This window comes from Dendropsophus ebraccatus, chromosome 7 (assembly GCF_027789765.1).
Source record: "Dendropsophus ebraccatus isolate aDenEbr1 chromosome 7, aDenEbr1.pat, whole genome shotgun sequence".
Classification (NCBI taxonomy): domain Eukaryota; kingdom Metazoa; phylum Chordata; class Amphibia; order Anura; family Hylidae; genus Dendropsophus; species Dendropsophus ebraccatus.
Window position 1 is genome coordinate 57,803,429 of NC_091460.1, and position 16,911 is coordinate 57,820,339.

Sequence of the window (16,911 nt, forward strand, 5' to 3'; positions counted from 1 at the left end):
TGATTCAGGTGTGAGCTAACTGGAGGATAGAATCGGTAAGCAGTTCTTTTCCAGCCTTTATACTTCATGACCGCACAGAGCAAGAATAAGAATAGCTACTTCCATTTAGAGTAGAGAGTCGGGGAGATAATTGAGCAGTGTACATTGTAAAGCAAACATATACTGTTTCTATGTAAAAGAAAAAGAAAATGATGTTAGGGAAATCGAAATGTTCTTGCTAGCAATCTTTAATAATTCAAATTTTAACTGGAAATTGACAAATGGGTGTGGCCTATCACAATGGGTGGGGTTTACCTTTATTCTTGTCCTAGTGCAGACATGATGGAGGAAAAAGATTCAGTACACCCAGTGAGTTTTATTGAATGCAACTTTTAACAAAAAAAAACTGTCCTCTTAAAATGGAGATGAGGATATGACTGTAGACATTTGACTATAGAGCGAAGGAACGAGAACAGAATTATTCACGGATTCTTTGCTCTATTGAGACATAATTATTTTAGATATGAAGAGTCAAGATTTACCAAAGAGACAGAGTCCTGTCTTCATATATTAAGGAGTGAGTACTAGTAAAATCTACTTTATTCGCACGAATCCATTAAAACTTGAACGAGATCTCACAAAAAAAAAACTTTGTACAAACTGCAAAGATCTTATGTAGTCAGTTGAAAAGGTCAATACAAAGAAAGTAAATTGAAAGTAAAATCTGATTTTGACAGCTGATGTGACCTAAAGAGTAGCGAAAAATTGTGTAATTTTTCCTATACATAAGGGTACAATGCAGACAGTCCTGACCTTTCCTTCCTGTCTTCATAACATATTGGTGCGCATGGTACTACTATTACCGCTTATAGTAAGAAGTCCATAAAAATGATACAAAAGCGCAAATTTCTCCTTATAACCCATTATCATGTTATTCTATATGAGGCACAAGTAATCTTACAGAGGTGGAGATTTACTGTTGCCCCCTCGGACTATATTGAGATCTACATGGTACCTAGCTGTGACAGGGCTCTAGGAAAATGGTGTGTGAGTTATTAAAGGGGTTCTCGAGCGAAAAGCTTTTCCCCAGTAATTGAAATAAATTAGAAAGTTATATAACTTTGTAATATTCTTCAATCGCCTATCTGCCCCCCTTCCCTATCTTTCTCCCCCCTCAATCCCCCACCTGGAAGTGAAGTAAACTCATTCTTACCTAATGACTGTTAACCCCAGGCTGCTCTGTGGCAGCCATTTTGTGACAATGACATCATTAAGAGGGAGGCGGGTCTAAGCCCTGCTAAGCCAACCTCCCTTTGCCACATGACTCTGATTGGCTGAGCAAGATGTAAGCCATCTAACAAAGTGAGACAAAGTGCATCATGGCAAACCCCAAACCTGGAAGTAAAGAAAAAATGAAGACACCAACTGGAGCTTCAGGGACCTGCAAACAGCGGGAAATTCAAACAGAGACAGACTCAGGAGGGATGGTAAGTGGGGAAACTATGTTTATGATTGATTGTTTTTTTTATCAGTGTTGGAGTACCCCTTTAAGGGCATTGATAGGATCTTTAAAGGGAAACTGCTAGCAGGTGGGAAGCATCTAACCTGCTGATATGTTCCTATAGCGCATGGGGCGCTGAGTATGAAGATAATTTTTTATCTTGATCCACAGCACGGTTTTTCTGTACTTTGTGGTCCAATCTATATACTAATGTGGTGGTTTGGTGCACTGGGGACGGGACTATCGGCGCATCAATCCACCCCAGGCCGGCCCGCCCCTTCTAATAAATATTAAGGCAGTGTTCTGCAGTGATGTTGCTCATCACTGCAGAGCAAAAAGAAGGTCACTAGAAACAGCAGCACAAGTTACACTAGGCACTGAGATGCTGCTGAAGACAAGACTGCAGACTATAGAGAAGGGGACATTAGATAGAAGAGACATATACACACAGCAGAAGGAGATCAAGGTGAGGGATTAAACTAAGTACTTCAACTGTTGCTGATGAGATAAAAGGGAAGCCTTGGTTTACCTTTCAGTACCAGTGCAGATCCTCTGGAGAATGGATACAGCTAGCAAATGTACAGCCTTTTTCTTTCTCCCTATTCTGTACATAGCAGTGGTTAAATAAATACCCTGGATAAAAAATATCTTCAAATCAACTGGTGTAAGAAAGTTATACAGATTTCTAGATTATACCTATTAAAAAAAACTTACGCCTACTATGTTCTTCTAAAAATAAGACCTTCCCCAAAAATAAGACCTAGCTTTATTTTGCAGGCTCTTTGAATAGGCTTGAAATATAAGCCCTACTCCAAAAATAAGCCCTAGTTAAAGTCAGCTGACCAGATCCCTGACACTGGGAGGCTGAGCATCAGCCAATCAGTGCCAGACTTGTTATGCTTCGCCCCCACCTGCTCAACACAAGCTGCAGAAGAGGCAGAAGTAGTAAGAAGATGCACAGTAAGATGCTACAGAGGGGAGAGAGAAGTATAAAGTCTGGGGACTACCTGCAGATGGGGAATGTATACAGTAGGGGGGAACAAATACATGGGGGGGAGGTATACAGTATGGGGGGCCTTGCTACATGGGGGGTGTATACAATATGGAGAAAGAACTTTAGAGGGGGATGGATATATGCAGTATCCCTATCCTTTTTTCAGAGAAAAAAAAATATAAGACCCTTTTTTATTATCGGAGAAACATGGGGGGACATTTATAAAGTCTGGTGTTCTTACGCCGGCCTTACAAATGTTCCCGCAGCTGCGGAACTCATGGGATTTATGTAGAGGCGCATTGCCTCTACATAAATCCCGAGCACACTGAGCCCATCTGTGCGAAAATTTTGAAACCTACGCCAGCTCAGAACTGGCTTTGGTTTCAGTATAATTTTTCCACCGGAAAAATGATAAATGCGTCGCACGCAGAGGCCGTGCCCCCTCTGTGTGCTGCCGCACCCCCCGTAACGCCCCCTCTCCGCCCCACTGGCGAAGGTGGCGCAAAGGGAGCAGATGGGAAAAAAATATTTGCAAAAATATCATTTGTGAATATTTTTACGCCGATCTGCCCCATCTTTGCCTAAAAAAGACATTTACGCCTTTTCATACATGTCCCCCATGGTTCTTACCAGCTGCTGTATGCCCTGCAGGAAGTAATGTTTTCTTTCCAGTCTTACACAATTCTCTCTGCTGTCACCTCTGTCTATGACAGGAACTAGTAGCTAGAAGCTAATTACCCCTTTTCTGGGGGTAAGAAGTGATTTTTTTAACGTAACTGAGTAGATCACAAAAATATTTTTCACAGATCCGATTATTGTCTATTAATCTCTTACAAAGACATATTGTTGTATGTATAAACTTTTATTTAGGAGTTATGTATGTAAATTTCTCCTTGGTTCGAACTTTTAGCCACATAAATGTATTTTATAAATGTTTATGAAAAATGACAATTTGAAACAAAATTACATGAAGATGCTTGTGCATATGAACTGCTAAGTGGCATTTTGAGAATGTACCAAGTATTTACTATCACAAAATATAAAGGTATGAGGTTTTATTATGAATTTTTTATTTTAGGATTTCGGTTTTATTTGTACATGGTAAGGCTATGTTCACACTGCGTAAAACTACGGCCGTAGTTCTCGCTGCTGAACCACGGCCATAGTTCTCGCCGCAGAACTACGGCCGTAGTTTTGCGGGTTAGAACATAACCTTACTTTCAATGGGATCTCGGCCGGAGCGTACACACATCGTATACGCTCCGGCCGGGATCTATGCGGTGCCGCAAATAACTGACAGGTCAGTTTTCTGCGGCTGGAATTCAGTGAATTCCGGCCGCAGAAAGACCTGTCAGTTAACACAGTGAAGCGAGCGGCTCCTGCCGCTTGCTTCACTGTGTGCTATGGCAAGCTCTGATGGGGGCGCACACTGATGCGCCCGCATCAGAGCTCCGTGGCCAAAAGATCATCCGGCCGAGATGATCCAGCCGGAGACCGGCCGTTCCATGGGCTGGGGTCACGGAACGGCCGGTCTCTTACGTAGTGTGAACAAAGCCTAAGGCTGGGTTCACACTACGTATATTTGAGGCTGTATAGCAACCAAAACCAGGAGTGGATTGAAAACACAGAAAGGATCTGTTTACATAATGTTGTAATTGAGTGGATGGCCGTCATTTAATAGCAAATATTTGCTGTTATTTTAAAACAACGGCTTTTATATTGAAATAATGGCAGTTATTTACCATTAAATGGCGGCCATCTACTCAATTTCAACATTGTGTGAACAGATCCTTTCTGTGTTTTCAATCCACTCCTGGTTTTGGTTGCTATGAGGACCTGACAAGAGGACCAAATACTGCCTGAAATATACGTAGTGTGAACCCAGCCTAAAAGTGTGAAAACTGACTTGGTTATCAAAGGTGCAAAATGTAAATTTCAAGGGGGTGGGACAAGAGCTGTGTTGTTTGCCAGTATATATATACAAAGGTTCTTACTTTTCCTTAGTTGTACAGTCAATCACAGCGCAGCCCAGCATTTACTCCTCTCTGCTATGTCATATTCAGAGATTTTACATTGTTCCAAAGGGACAGGGTGGGCAGGATGAGAGGAGGAGGAGGATGTGTTTATGTTAAAAATTATATTAAAGTGACTGTAAAAGATTCAGTAGTGGACAGAACTACAGAGGTAAATGCTGAAAAAATTATTTTCAGTGTAATCTATACACCCCCCAACATTACTGAGGTGATAGATGGTCAGCTGCATACACAAACTGATCAGCCCCCCAGTAGTAGTAATGGTTGACTTTAAAGTGACTCTGTACCCACAATCTGCTCACCCCAAACCACTTGTACCGTTGTATAGCTGCTTTTAATCGGAGATCTATCCTGGGGTCCGTTCGGCAGGTGATGCAGTTATTGTTCTAAAAAACAACAAGCACAAAGGGAAGATAATTTTTTAACCTACTACAGGATAATTTTCTGGACAAGTTTGTGGAGGAGCCACTGTTGGATCTGGTCAAAGCAGAGATAATGGAGAATGTAATTGTCCATGAACACCTTGGTAACAGGGACCACAATATAGTGATTTTGTCCATACTGAAATCAAGCCAGCTCTGAGCTGGCATAGGTTTCAAAATTCTCACACGGACGGGCTCCGTGCGCTCGGGATTTATGTAGATGCAATGCGTCTCTACATAAAACCCCTGAGCTCCGGAGCTGCGGGGACATTTGTAAGACCGGCGTAAAAAAATGAAAAAAGTGGAAAAGTCTTCCCCAGGATCTGCTGATCTATATAAGCAAGTCTCCTAGAGAGACTTAAAAAATTTTAAAGAAAAAAGTTTTTAAAAAATGTAAGTAAAAAAGAAAACAAACAACAACAAATAGAAATGTCCAGAATTGCAAATTTTTAGTCACATCAAATCCCAGCAAAAAAAAAAAAAGCAAAAAACTATGGGATAAAAAAAAGATCTTGGCACTCAAAATTAGACCTCTCACAGCTCTGTAGGTGGAAAAAAGTTAAATAGGATATAGATTTTATTTTTTTTTAAATCCAAGTTTGGTATTATTGGATTAATGCTATATAAATCCTTATAAATCAGCTTGTCAGATTTACAGTAAAATGATTGAGCTTCAAATATGGATATTTTTTTTTTTATACTTTAGCTCTACGTATAGTTTTGTTCTGGCATCATAACAAACTATATGGTAAAATAAAGGGTCCAATTAAATTGTACCTTTTGTCTCACAAAAAAAGCTTTAATAAGACTCAGTGGATGAAATAAAATCAATATAGATCAGTAGAAAGAAAACAAGCCAAAAATTAAAATTTTGGTTGTTAGGAAGGGTTAAGGCTTTGGTATGTGTTGTAATCCCCTCCCGCCACCGCACTGTTAATTAACGTCGCTGCAGTCTATGCCCGACGCTGTAGCGATGTTAATTAACGCTGTAGGATGACACAGGCGCGCTTCGGTGCTGAGAGTTATCCCTATAGATACTGCGGTCAGCATGACCGCAGCATCTATAGGGCTCCAGAGAGAGAATTCTCCAGTGTCCAACGCAGAGCCCTGATGGTAGCCATGGTCGGGAGGGAAGGCTAGGCATGCGCGTCAGGCGCCTGTGAGCTCTGCCCCCTCCCCTCTCTCCCCTACCACTGTCACAAGATCGTAACAGCAGCAGGGGACAGCGGAGAGGGGGCAGACATAGAGGACATCAGCTTATAGGATCATTATGATTCCATAAGCTGATGTCAAAACATGACCTGGGCAATTAGGCATTAATGGCCCCAGGTCATGAAAGGGTTAAGCAAGCCTAGACTGGGCACCAATTTCCTTGATCTGTGCTTGTCTGATGAGCTCTCAAATGTCTCTATTAAGTAAAGGACAGGCTGCATGAATGATCACTTGATCTTTGGCACAGCCTTCTAATTTAAAGGGAATCTGTCAGCACCCAGACCGTACCCAAGGTGTTGGCAGTGTGCAATCAGTTATAGTTTAGTCTCAAAACATAACTGTGTTAGAGCTGTGGTCTAGTGGTAAATAACCTGTCTAGAGGCCAATAACCATTTTTTTTCCCCCTGGGTTCAATTCCCCAGAGGTAAACGAAATATAGTTGCTTATGTTTTAATTTTTTGCCTTATTGTATTAAAAAAAAGAATTTTAAACCTAATTTGGGCCTGATTGGGAATTCTTTGCACTTTTAAAAACAGAGACCCCAGATAATCCACTTGGTTGCACATTACCTGTTTATACAAGGTGATGTAAGATAAGAATGATTTTTAGGTCAGCACAAAAGATCCAAACAGCCAATGAATGAGTGTTTTCTCAATGCTCAGATGATCGCAGGCCTTTTTTCTTAAACAAATACTCATTCTGGGCCATTTATCAGGAACAAGCATTAAAAGGCCTTTAGACGACATCCCTGTTTGCATGTAACTGTAGAAACACTTCTTCATGTCTCTGTAGAGTCTACAGCTAGACAGAAATTGTGCAGCTGCAGGAGAAGAGAGCCACCTGTCAGAGAAAACTGGGCTCCCTATAGAGAAGGCATCTCTACCTTCCTGATCGTTGTATACAGTACATGGCACTTAATGAGCTCTGAACATACAGTTCAGTAAGCAGCAATGTCACTTAGTGATCCAGTCCTAGTAAGGCTGGGTGCCAGGTGCTGTAGCTGCAGGAGATTCTTAGCAGAGTGTTAGCAGACTAAGATCCACTTTGTACTGTATTAGGAGGGTGTCCCTCCTCCGTAACGTAGAATAAATTTAAATATACATACATAAATACATTATGTATGTATTGTTTAAAGTAAAAATGGCACCTAATATTTATATGTGAAAAATAAATTTAAAAATGTTTTTTGTTTTTTTTTACTACATTTCCCTAGATAATGGGAAACAATATACAATCCTAATATACAAAATTGACATCAAAATCAAGCCCCAAGTATCATGGAAACAATGCCAAAAATGTTTGACTAATCAAATTTAACCCCTTACCCAGTACAAAAGTTTTTGAAAATGTGTAACTCTTCACATTCATAACCAAGCTCGGGAAAAAGCATGTAACGCGAAACGCGCATTGGGGTTGGCATTATTATGGGTAAGCTGCAATTTTGTTACCATATGCTGCACATCTAGATATGAGTCTATATACAATGTTTTTTATTTTCCAGTGACAGCAGGATTGTTATGTATATACAAGCTTATGGCTATGTTCCCACATCATTTAACAGCATCTGTTGCATAGCAACATATGCTGCTGAACAGCTGGCCACCGGGCTGCACTCATTTCTGCAGCCGATACCTCTGTATCGGCTGCAGGAACGTTCTTACTTCACAATAAATTTGTGTTCACCGTCGGGTGTGCCCGCAAATCAATTAGCCATTTACCTTAATGTAATGTACGGCCACCGCTGCACATTGCATTGTGTGAACAGCTGATGTTTTTTGACAATAATTGACAGGCACATTATTCTAATGCATTAGAATAAAAATATGTTAGTACATCGGACGGCATCGCATTGACTTCAATACAATGCCGCCTCTGCAGTAAAGAATGGACGCTGAGGCCATTGAATCAGCGTCCGTTCTTTACTAATAAAAGCGATGTGTGAACATAGCCAAAGACTGTTAAGTGTCATTAAGTGCAGTTGAGAATGTCTACCATTAAGATGGGCAAAAAGCAATGGTTTAGTACTTTTAATGACAAGTTCCCATAGTCCTGTATGCTATGGTGCATTTCTTCTTTATAGGGTCTCTTTTTGCACAGTTTGAATAATTGATTAACATTTAACAATAATTGTAAAATTTTAGAAGTATTTGTAAGAAAGGAATATTTTTATGGAAGTCATACCCATATGTTTAACATGTTTCGTAGAAGTCTGCTGGCCATATGGGCGTGACTGAAAATCAATTAACCATTGATTTCCATTTACACTACGGCCAGCAGGACGGCCACAAAGTTGTGAAAGGTCTATTTTCTATAGCTATAGCAAATAGACATGCTCATTATATTGTACGGCTGGAGTGAACAACAGCAGTAGTTGACGCATAGTTTACATCGCCTCTGTCCCACCTTGCCGCACCCCGCCCGACCTGCCCATCAGGTGAGCAGGGGATACGGCAAGTGTACATCAGGGAGAAGGTGTGAATCTGCGCCTTCTCCCTGGCATACATCAGGGGTGCAGCATTCGGAAATCTTCCCCATAATGCATGCCTTCCTTTGACCTTAAATTTACAGTTAAAATATTAAAGTAATACTGTCACTTGTGCTGCTGCACATTGCAGATGTACCTCTGTTAGGCAGGTCTGGGGCTCCTTTTTGTGGTCACCTATTGTCTGTCACTTATTTTACATGGATCAGGTCAACTCCCTGCCCCCACAAACACAAATGGATTACAGTGCCGGACCGAGGTCGGGACTCAGGAGCAGAAGTGCACAGGTGACAATATCACTTTAATATAGATTAAAAGTTGAGTCATTTTGTCAGTACATTGTGTACTGATCCTGAGCATTGCACAATTCTCCAGGCTTCACAAAACCTTTCGGCATGTCTTTCTGGCTCTATGCCTGTACATGCCTTTATGTGAAGATTTATATACTGTAGATTGTAACAAGTACAGCACAGTAATCTTATAAGGAGTGTAAATAACTCTCTAAACACTGAGCTGTTCTGTAACATTGCTTTACTTTAAGTGCCAGTTTTGTGTTGTAAATGTGGGTCCTGTTTGCACTTGGAGCCTGTGCCCCACAGGAACCACAGACGGCCATGTAAGAGGTGCTGCTACATCTGGTCTTGCAGTGGTGATCAAACTGATATTTCTATTGGCAATTTTAGTGTAGGAATCTTTTTTGGGGGAAACTGGTTGTGTTAAAGCCCTCTAAACAGAATAGGAGGCATTTGACTCCCATGTTAGTGCTGGGAGCCCCATGATCACCAAAACAAATAGGCAGAGACCACTAGTTGAGTGTTGTGCCCATTTATTTTGGCTTAATAAAATAGGCATAATAAAATAGGCTTAATAAAATAGGCATAGACTGCACAGCTCCTAAAATTTATAAGCTTTATTCTTGGCACATTGAAAATCTTCACACTTGTTAAAATAGCGCCAACGCGTTGCGGAGGCTCCCCTCCTTAATCATGGCAGTAGTAATGTGAATTACAATCTGTTTTATTTTGTGCAATGTACCTCCCCTTACTAGACACTCCCACAGCTGTGGGCTAGTGCTAGTGAGGGAGCCACATGACCCACATTACAGATGACATCTAAAACCAGGCATGGATAGACACATAAGGCTTAGTGGATATAAAATAAATCCGTTTTCAGATTCATTCCATTAGGGGATCTTGTTACTAGATTAAAAATCCAATATGCCTCTCTCTTTCTAACTAAATGTGTCCAATCCCCTCCTCTTCGAGGTTTTTGCACTTTTTCTATGGCAGTCATTTGTAAGGTCTCTGTCCGACTGTCATGAATTTCCTGGAAGTGCCTGGAAAGTCCCGACATGGACTTCTTTCTTGTGTCAGTGTTAGTTTGCCTGCGGATGTCACATGGGACTTTCCAGGCACTTCCAGGAAATTCATGACAGTCGGACAGAGACCTTACAAATGACTGCCATAGAAAAAGTGCAAAAACCTTGAAGAGGAGGGGATTGGACACATTTAGTTAGAAGAAGAGAGGCATATTGGATTTTTAATCTAGTAACAAGATCCCGTAGGGGATTGAATCTGAAAACGGATTTATTTTATATCCACTAAGCCTTATGTGTCTATCCATGCCTGGTTTTAGATGTCATCTGTAATGTGGGTCATGTGGCTCCCTCACTAGCACTAGCCCACGGCTGTGGGAGTGTCTAGTAAGGGGAGGTACATTGCACAAAATAAAACAGATTGTAATTCACATTAATACTGCCATAATTAAGGTGAAGATTTTAAATGTACCAAGAATAAAGCTTATAAATTTTAGGAGCTGTGGAGTCTATGCCTATTTTCATATGATATACGGGCAACGGCCCGCACCTTTTCCACACGCTCCAATACCAGGAGAACTGCATGTTGAAAGTACAAGACAACCGCACAAGGGTGAGCTGAAGAGTTCTTTTTTCTCTTTGAACTTAATAAGCTGTCTATAGATTAATAGAAAGTCTATAAAAAGATAATTGAAAGTCTATAAAATATCTCCTACATCACTATAGCACATAGATGGTTACTCTTCTGGGAAAGGTTTTGAATGTCAAAGCATTAAAGAGACAAGTTACATGCTTGCTATGTGACCATCAAGCATCTGTACCTCTCCATTTTAAAGGCAATCTGATGTAGACAAATTTCCACATAAGGTGACAAAGACTTTGCAATGGGACCAAGCATCCCCCTCCCAATTGCCACCTAGTTTGTGCCCATTGAATTACCATGCCTGCTTTTTACCAACATACATGGTGAATGCACATACAGACTTATTCCTTTCAAAAGGATACAATACAATGATAGAACAGAGAAATGATATTGATACAGGAGACTATAGTTGTTATTGAGCAAAGGTGTTTTGATTTCGACTTGTGTTGCTTGGTGGCCGCTTTCTCCGCTGGCGGCGCCTGCGGGGTTCGGGGGGGGGGGGGCTTGGGGTTTGGTCCTGTGACATTGGGGTTGCAGGGCCATTTTGGGGTCCCCCTTCCCTGCTTGTGCACGCTTTGAGGGGTTTGCGTTCCCTGACTGGCACAGTGTTGTTTGGTTAGGGGCTCGTGTATTAGAGACCTGCACGTGGTACATGAGGCAATATGGTTTGATCAAATTATATTCTAACGTCTGATGTTGGTTTTTAATGTAGCTGAACAAGCTTTCGTGTCAACCATGGGTGCAATGTTCAGCCATTTCTGTCCTTTAGGCTTGTGTTGATGTCCATGTGCCTTCTATGTAATATTATGAGAGATAAAGTTTGATTAACCTTTTATTAAGGTAACTCTGTACCCACAATCTAACCCCCCAAACCACTTATCTTCAGATAGCTGCTTTTAATCCAAGATCTTTCCTGGGGTCTGTTCGGCAGTTATTGTTCTAAAAAACAACCTTTAAACTACAGCCCTGTGTCAAACTGGCATGGCCTAGAGTATTTGTGCATTAGGCTTGCATCGCCTCTTCATCCCTCCTCCCTGCCCTCTTCATCATCAGGAATGCTCCAGGTAGGAATTCTCCTGCCTTAAACTATCCAACCCATGTGCCGTGCTCACACAGGTGAGGAATAGGAGAATACCTGCCTGGAGCATTTCTAATGATGAAGAGGGTGGGGAGGAGGGACAGAGAGGGTTTGCCAGCCTAATGCACAGACACTCTAGGTCACACCAATTTGACACAGGGCTGCAAGTTTAAAAGTTGTTTTTAAGGACAATAACTGCATCACCTGCCGAGCAGACCCCAGGACAGATCTTGGACTAAAAGCAGCGATCAGAAGGTAAAAGCGGTTTGGGGGGTCAGATTGTGGGAACAGAGTAACTTTAAACCAATAATATCTTCATTATCTTCATCATTCAGTTTAGAAGGAAAGTGTTTTGGAAGGAGAAGGACAACACTTCGTGGATCAGTGGTGCTCGAGGTGAGATATTCCAGCAGTATGTAAAGAAGAGCCCGGCACTCACTAATAAGTTTTCACGAATTTATTTAGTGCAGAATGCATCAATGTTACAATTGGTACGCCTTTCGGCCAGATATGTTATATATTAAATTAAGAGGTTTAGTTCTTGGGTTTTGTTCTCTCTTGATCCAAAGATACAAAGTATGATTATTTCAAAACACAGTTAGCAATGCAAAAAGTCCGTAAAGCAAGGCGCAAGGATATGCCACAAGAAGCTGCTGTCCTTCCATTGCCAATGTAGTGATGAAAATTTTTGAAGCTGAAAAACTGCACCACACAATTATAGCAGCAGCTAGGACTGAACCAACGATTCCCCTACAAATAGAGAACAAATAAATATAAATAAATACACAATAAATGAATAAATATTTATATATAAAACTATGATAAACCCCATTCTATGCCAAGGTCTTCAGCTCCACCCCTATTTTGTTTGCCAAAAAATGAGAAGTTTGATAAAGTGTTGAAAACAGGTAAGTGATTTTCTTTCGTAGTGGCCAACAAAGATTTTACTTGAATTTGGTGCTTAAAGCGACTCTGTACCCACAATATGCCCTCCCCTCCAACCGCTTGTACCATCGGATAACTGCTTTTAATCCAAGATCTTTCCTGGGGTCCATTCAGCAGTTGATGCAGTTATTGTCCTTAAAAACAACTTTTAAACTTGCAGTGCAGTGTCAAATTGGTGTGACCTAGGCTTGCACTGCCTCTCTGTCCCTTCTTCCTGCCCTTTTCACCATTAGGAATGCCCCCGTGAAGGATTTCTCCTAATCATAACTTGTCTGAACACTGCACATGTTTTGGATTGTTATGGCAACTGTGCAGTGTTCAGACATGATGAATAGGAAAAATCCTGCCCAGGGGCACTCCCCATGGTGAAGAGGGCAGGGACAGAGAGGCTAGGGCATGGGTCTCCAAACTGCGGCCCTCCAACTGTTGCAAAACTACATTTCCCATCATGCCTGGACAGCCAAATCCAAAGCTTTAGCTGTCCAGGCATGATGGGAGTTGTGGTTTCAAAACAGCTGGAGGGCCGCAGTTTGGAGACCCATGGGCTAGGGCAAAGACACTCTAAAAAGACTCTAAAACTCTATAAAAGTTGTTTTTAGGTAAATAACTTGTCTATAAAAGTCAGAACTCTTCTAGAATTCTCTATTTTACAATTATCTACTTGAATTTATATCAGTGCTTATATGGACTTAAAGGTTTTGAACACATTTCGGGTTTTGCCAAGTTTGGAAAGAATGATGATTCATATGAGTGTAAACCTAAGACAGATTAGATGGCTAAAATTGACTTAAAGGAGACCTGTCACCCCCCGTGCCGGAGTGACAGGCTCCCGACCCTCAGCTAGATCCCCTTATACTGACCTCATCTCACCGAGTCCCGCTCCCGGAGCCGGTCCCGGGACGGAGATATCCTGGTCAGAAGTCGGCGTGCGCACTGCAGAGGTGAGTCCGGCTCCATTCATTCTCTATGGACGCCGGATCTATCCCCACAGCGCGTGCCGGCTTCTGGCCTGGACCGGCTCCGGGAGCGGAACTCGGTGAGATGAGGTCAGTATAAGGATATCTAGCTGGGGTCGGGAGCCTGTCACCCCGGAACGGGGGATGACAGGTCCTCTTTAAATGGTATAAATTATATAATGATAAGTGATATTCCATAGATTTGCTTGCAATGTCTTCAGGATCAGAGAGTTTGTTCAGCTGAAAATTGCTAACAAAATCTGGAATTCTGGATTTAGCTGTTTGGGCTTTTAGCCATTGACTTAGCAGTTTACTAGCCTTGTTGTTTCAGGAACAAAACAGTAATTTGACCCTTTCCAGGCCCTTCTATATAACTGTGGCGTAGTTAGTCTTTTAGCTGTATAGACTGGGTTCTGTGTTCTACAGTTTGATCATTTGTCATGTTGGTTTTTTTATTGTGTGTCAATTGGTTCAGATCTCAGCTACAAAGTTGTTAGAATTTTTCTTCCTATCTTTTTAGCTTTGTGACCCAATTTAATGAATATGCCCCTAATAAATGCTTTATGAGCATTCCATAAAGTAAAGGTCTCGTCGCTGAGTTTAAGTTGATGTGAAAGTATTCCCTGAGGGTGCTATCCATTTCTTTCTGATATATAGAATTTGCCATGAAGAATGAATTGCTACGCCATAGTGATGAATTGATTTTGGCGTAAGTTTCTTCTATAGATAGGGTGATAGCTGCATGGCCTGACCATTTAATCAGTTCAATAGTAAAATTTATGGTGTTATGCAATAGAGATAAGTTAATAAGAAATAAATCAACGTGAAAATATATTTTATGCTTTGTGGAGAATTAAGACAAGTCTTTTTCAGAATCATATTGTATGCCAGATATCATAGCGTTTTTCTTTTTTAATAAAGATTCTAGTCTGGGACTGAGGCCTAGCTAGTGCCATAAATCATGTTCACACTCTCTAAAAAGTTTAAAGGGGTATTCCCATCACCTAAATTTTAAGGGGGAAATACAAAAGAAAGCTATTTGGCAAATGCTTTGTTTGGCTCCGTTAATCTTCTTGTTTAATTGTCACCTCGTTGCCTAGGTTTTCAACCACCAATCTCCAGTCTGAGAGCGGTGGTTGGGCTGTGACACTCAGATGGCTGAAATCCTCAGGAGAGGTAAGTATCCATTCTTCTCCCCCTACCCATCCACCACTGAGCTTGCTTACATCTCTAGGGCTTGGATTGTCCCTGGAGACATGGGTAAGCCCTGTGGGAGACAAAGGGATGCAGAGCTTAAATCAGCTCAGCACCACTGCTCCCTGCCCCATCATCATCATACAAAAAATAGATAACACCACAAGAAAGACATTTAAAAACAATTAAAAACAGACCGACGTAGGTCTAATGAAACAGGTAAGTCCCTACAATAACCACAGGACAGGACCGATATGTGGGACGCTGGGGCAATTAAGCTAAAAATTCCACTGAAAGTTCTAGGCATCCTTAGGGGTCTCTCTGATGGCTAACTTCTTCCATTAAGTGGGCCTATGTTCCTGATCCTGTGTCACTTAGTGCCCACAAGATAGCATAGGCGGATAGTCATAACTGTGAGCATAGGAACTACTCAAGTAAAGCCCCCACAGAACCATAGGGTCTGGATAAGGCCCCAACTACCTCCTTAAAGCTATTGGCAGTACATTGTCACAGCCGTTGAGTAATTATATTTTTCCTATATTGTCTGCCAGCAAAGAAGCTGTGAACTCTCTGAGTATATCCATCTATATCTATCAGCATGAGGTTAAGAGTATCTGTGTATTACTAATAAGAAAACTATAAAGAAAATAATTTGTATTACACTGTATTGGAGAAAGAGAGTGTATTGTGTGTACTGCACTTTAAGAAGGTTTCAGTAAACTTGTTCCTGTTTAGTTTAGCTTAGTCTCAGTGATTACTGCTGCACCTACACCTTCATTACACCTGTTCTATTACAAAAGCCGGGTGTCAGTACATCCAGGGGTGGGCACATACCAATTCGGCCACCATGACAAGTGCCTCAATGGTACACCACCATCTTTCCCAGCTTAGCACCACCTGGCAACCCCTGGTTACTGCAGAAGCAGCATTGGTATGGCAGCTGGACAGTTTGCAGACCCATCTTAACCGCCAGATAACAAAAAGTGAGGATCATTGTGTATGAAAGGTGGATTATCTGAGCCTGAAAGTACAGTCTGTGCTATATTTGCACTACTCTTTTTCAGTCTTCCTTTACTTCTAATAGTGTTGTTCTCTGCAGGTCTTCATCCCTTACATGGGTATACCGCTCAAAGTAAACTTTTAATATGTTGTTTCCCTGGTGCAGAACATCACAAACAGCCTTTTCCCTCTGCACTCTCTCAGAGTCCTCCTACATCATCTTGGGGTCCTCGTGTCAGGAACCGGTGACACCAGACACACAGAGACAGTGCACCCTAAGCTCAGCCCCGCCCACTGACTCTACCTACTTGCCCCCCTAGGCTAAACCCTAGGGCAGCAACTGGGCGGCGGTCCCTGTACTGGCTTGGTGGGACACAAAGACAAGACAGACAGACAAAACACAATAAAGAATGGTCGACAGTCCGAGTCACAACAATCGGGCAGCGCAGTACAAAAACACAATCCAACAAGCAAGGTCAATAAACAGGCAATATGGTCAGGGGCAGGCAGCAAGCAGGGATAGTCAGAATACAAGGCAAAAATAGTCAGAATAAACAGAGAACTAAACAGAGGCAGAAGCAGGCTGAGACAAGCTCAATATCCGGCAGTGAGAGGCAGGCTGGCAGACACTAAATAGGAGACCAGAGGTCCAGTGCAGGAGCTGATTGGACCAGACCCCTGATCTCCTCAGAACAGCTGGGGCAAGAGCAACCTGACCAGACAAGCTAACCAGCATCAGAGTTAACTCCGAAATGGCCAGGAGTATCTCAGGCGAGTGTGGCTGAACAAACACAGAAGGAAATAGGCCAGTGTTCAGACAAGGCCCAGGACACCGCACAAACATACAAAAACACTGAATATCAGCGCCATTTCAAGCGCGCAGCACGAGCCAAGGGGCGCACGGAGTTCCGCACAGGCACATTCATGACACCTCGGTTGAATGATCCCACCTTCCTTTCCAAGATGGACTTGTCTGGTGGTGACAGCCCCGCTCAGTCAATCCCAGACTGAAATGGTACAGCACAGAAGCATTAAGCCAGTTATATGACACAGTGATCTGATACTGAGGTCTGACACCTTATATGATTGCTAGGACACTATATGAAGTTATTTCCATAAGTGTGTATACCTAATAAATTGTATATGGGCTATTTACAG

At 41.9% G+C, this 16,911-nt stretch overlaps 1 protein-coding gene across 2 annotated transcripts in view; it reads right to left on the reverse strand.

Annotated features, from left to right (window-relative positions):
• Nucleotides 1-12,101: 12,101 nt before the first annotated feature.
• Nucleotides 12,102-16,911, reverse strand: part of YIPF7 (Yip1 domain family member 7) — a 61,525-nt gene continuing 56,715 nt past the window's right edge. For both annotated transcript variants that reach the window (XM_069976511.1, XM_069976510.1), the window contains one exon: nt 12,102-12,409. In XM_069976511.1, the coding sequence (XP_069832612.1) occupies nt 12,247-12,409 (163 nt within the window). In that variant the 3' untranslated portion in view covers nt 12,102-12,246. The remainder of the gene's footprint in view (nt 12,410-16,911) is intronic.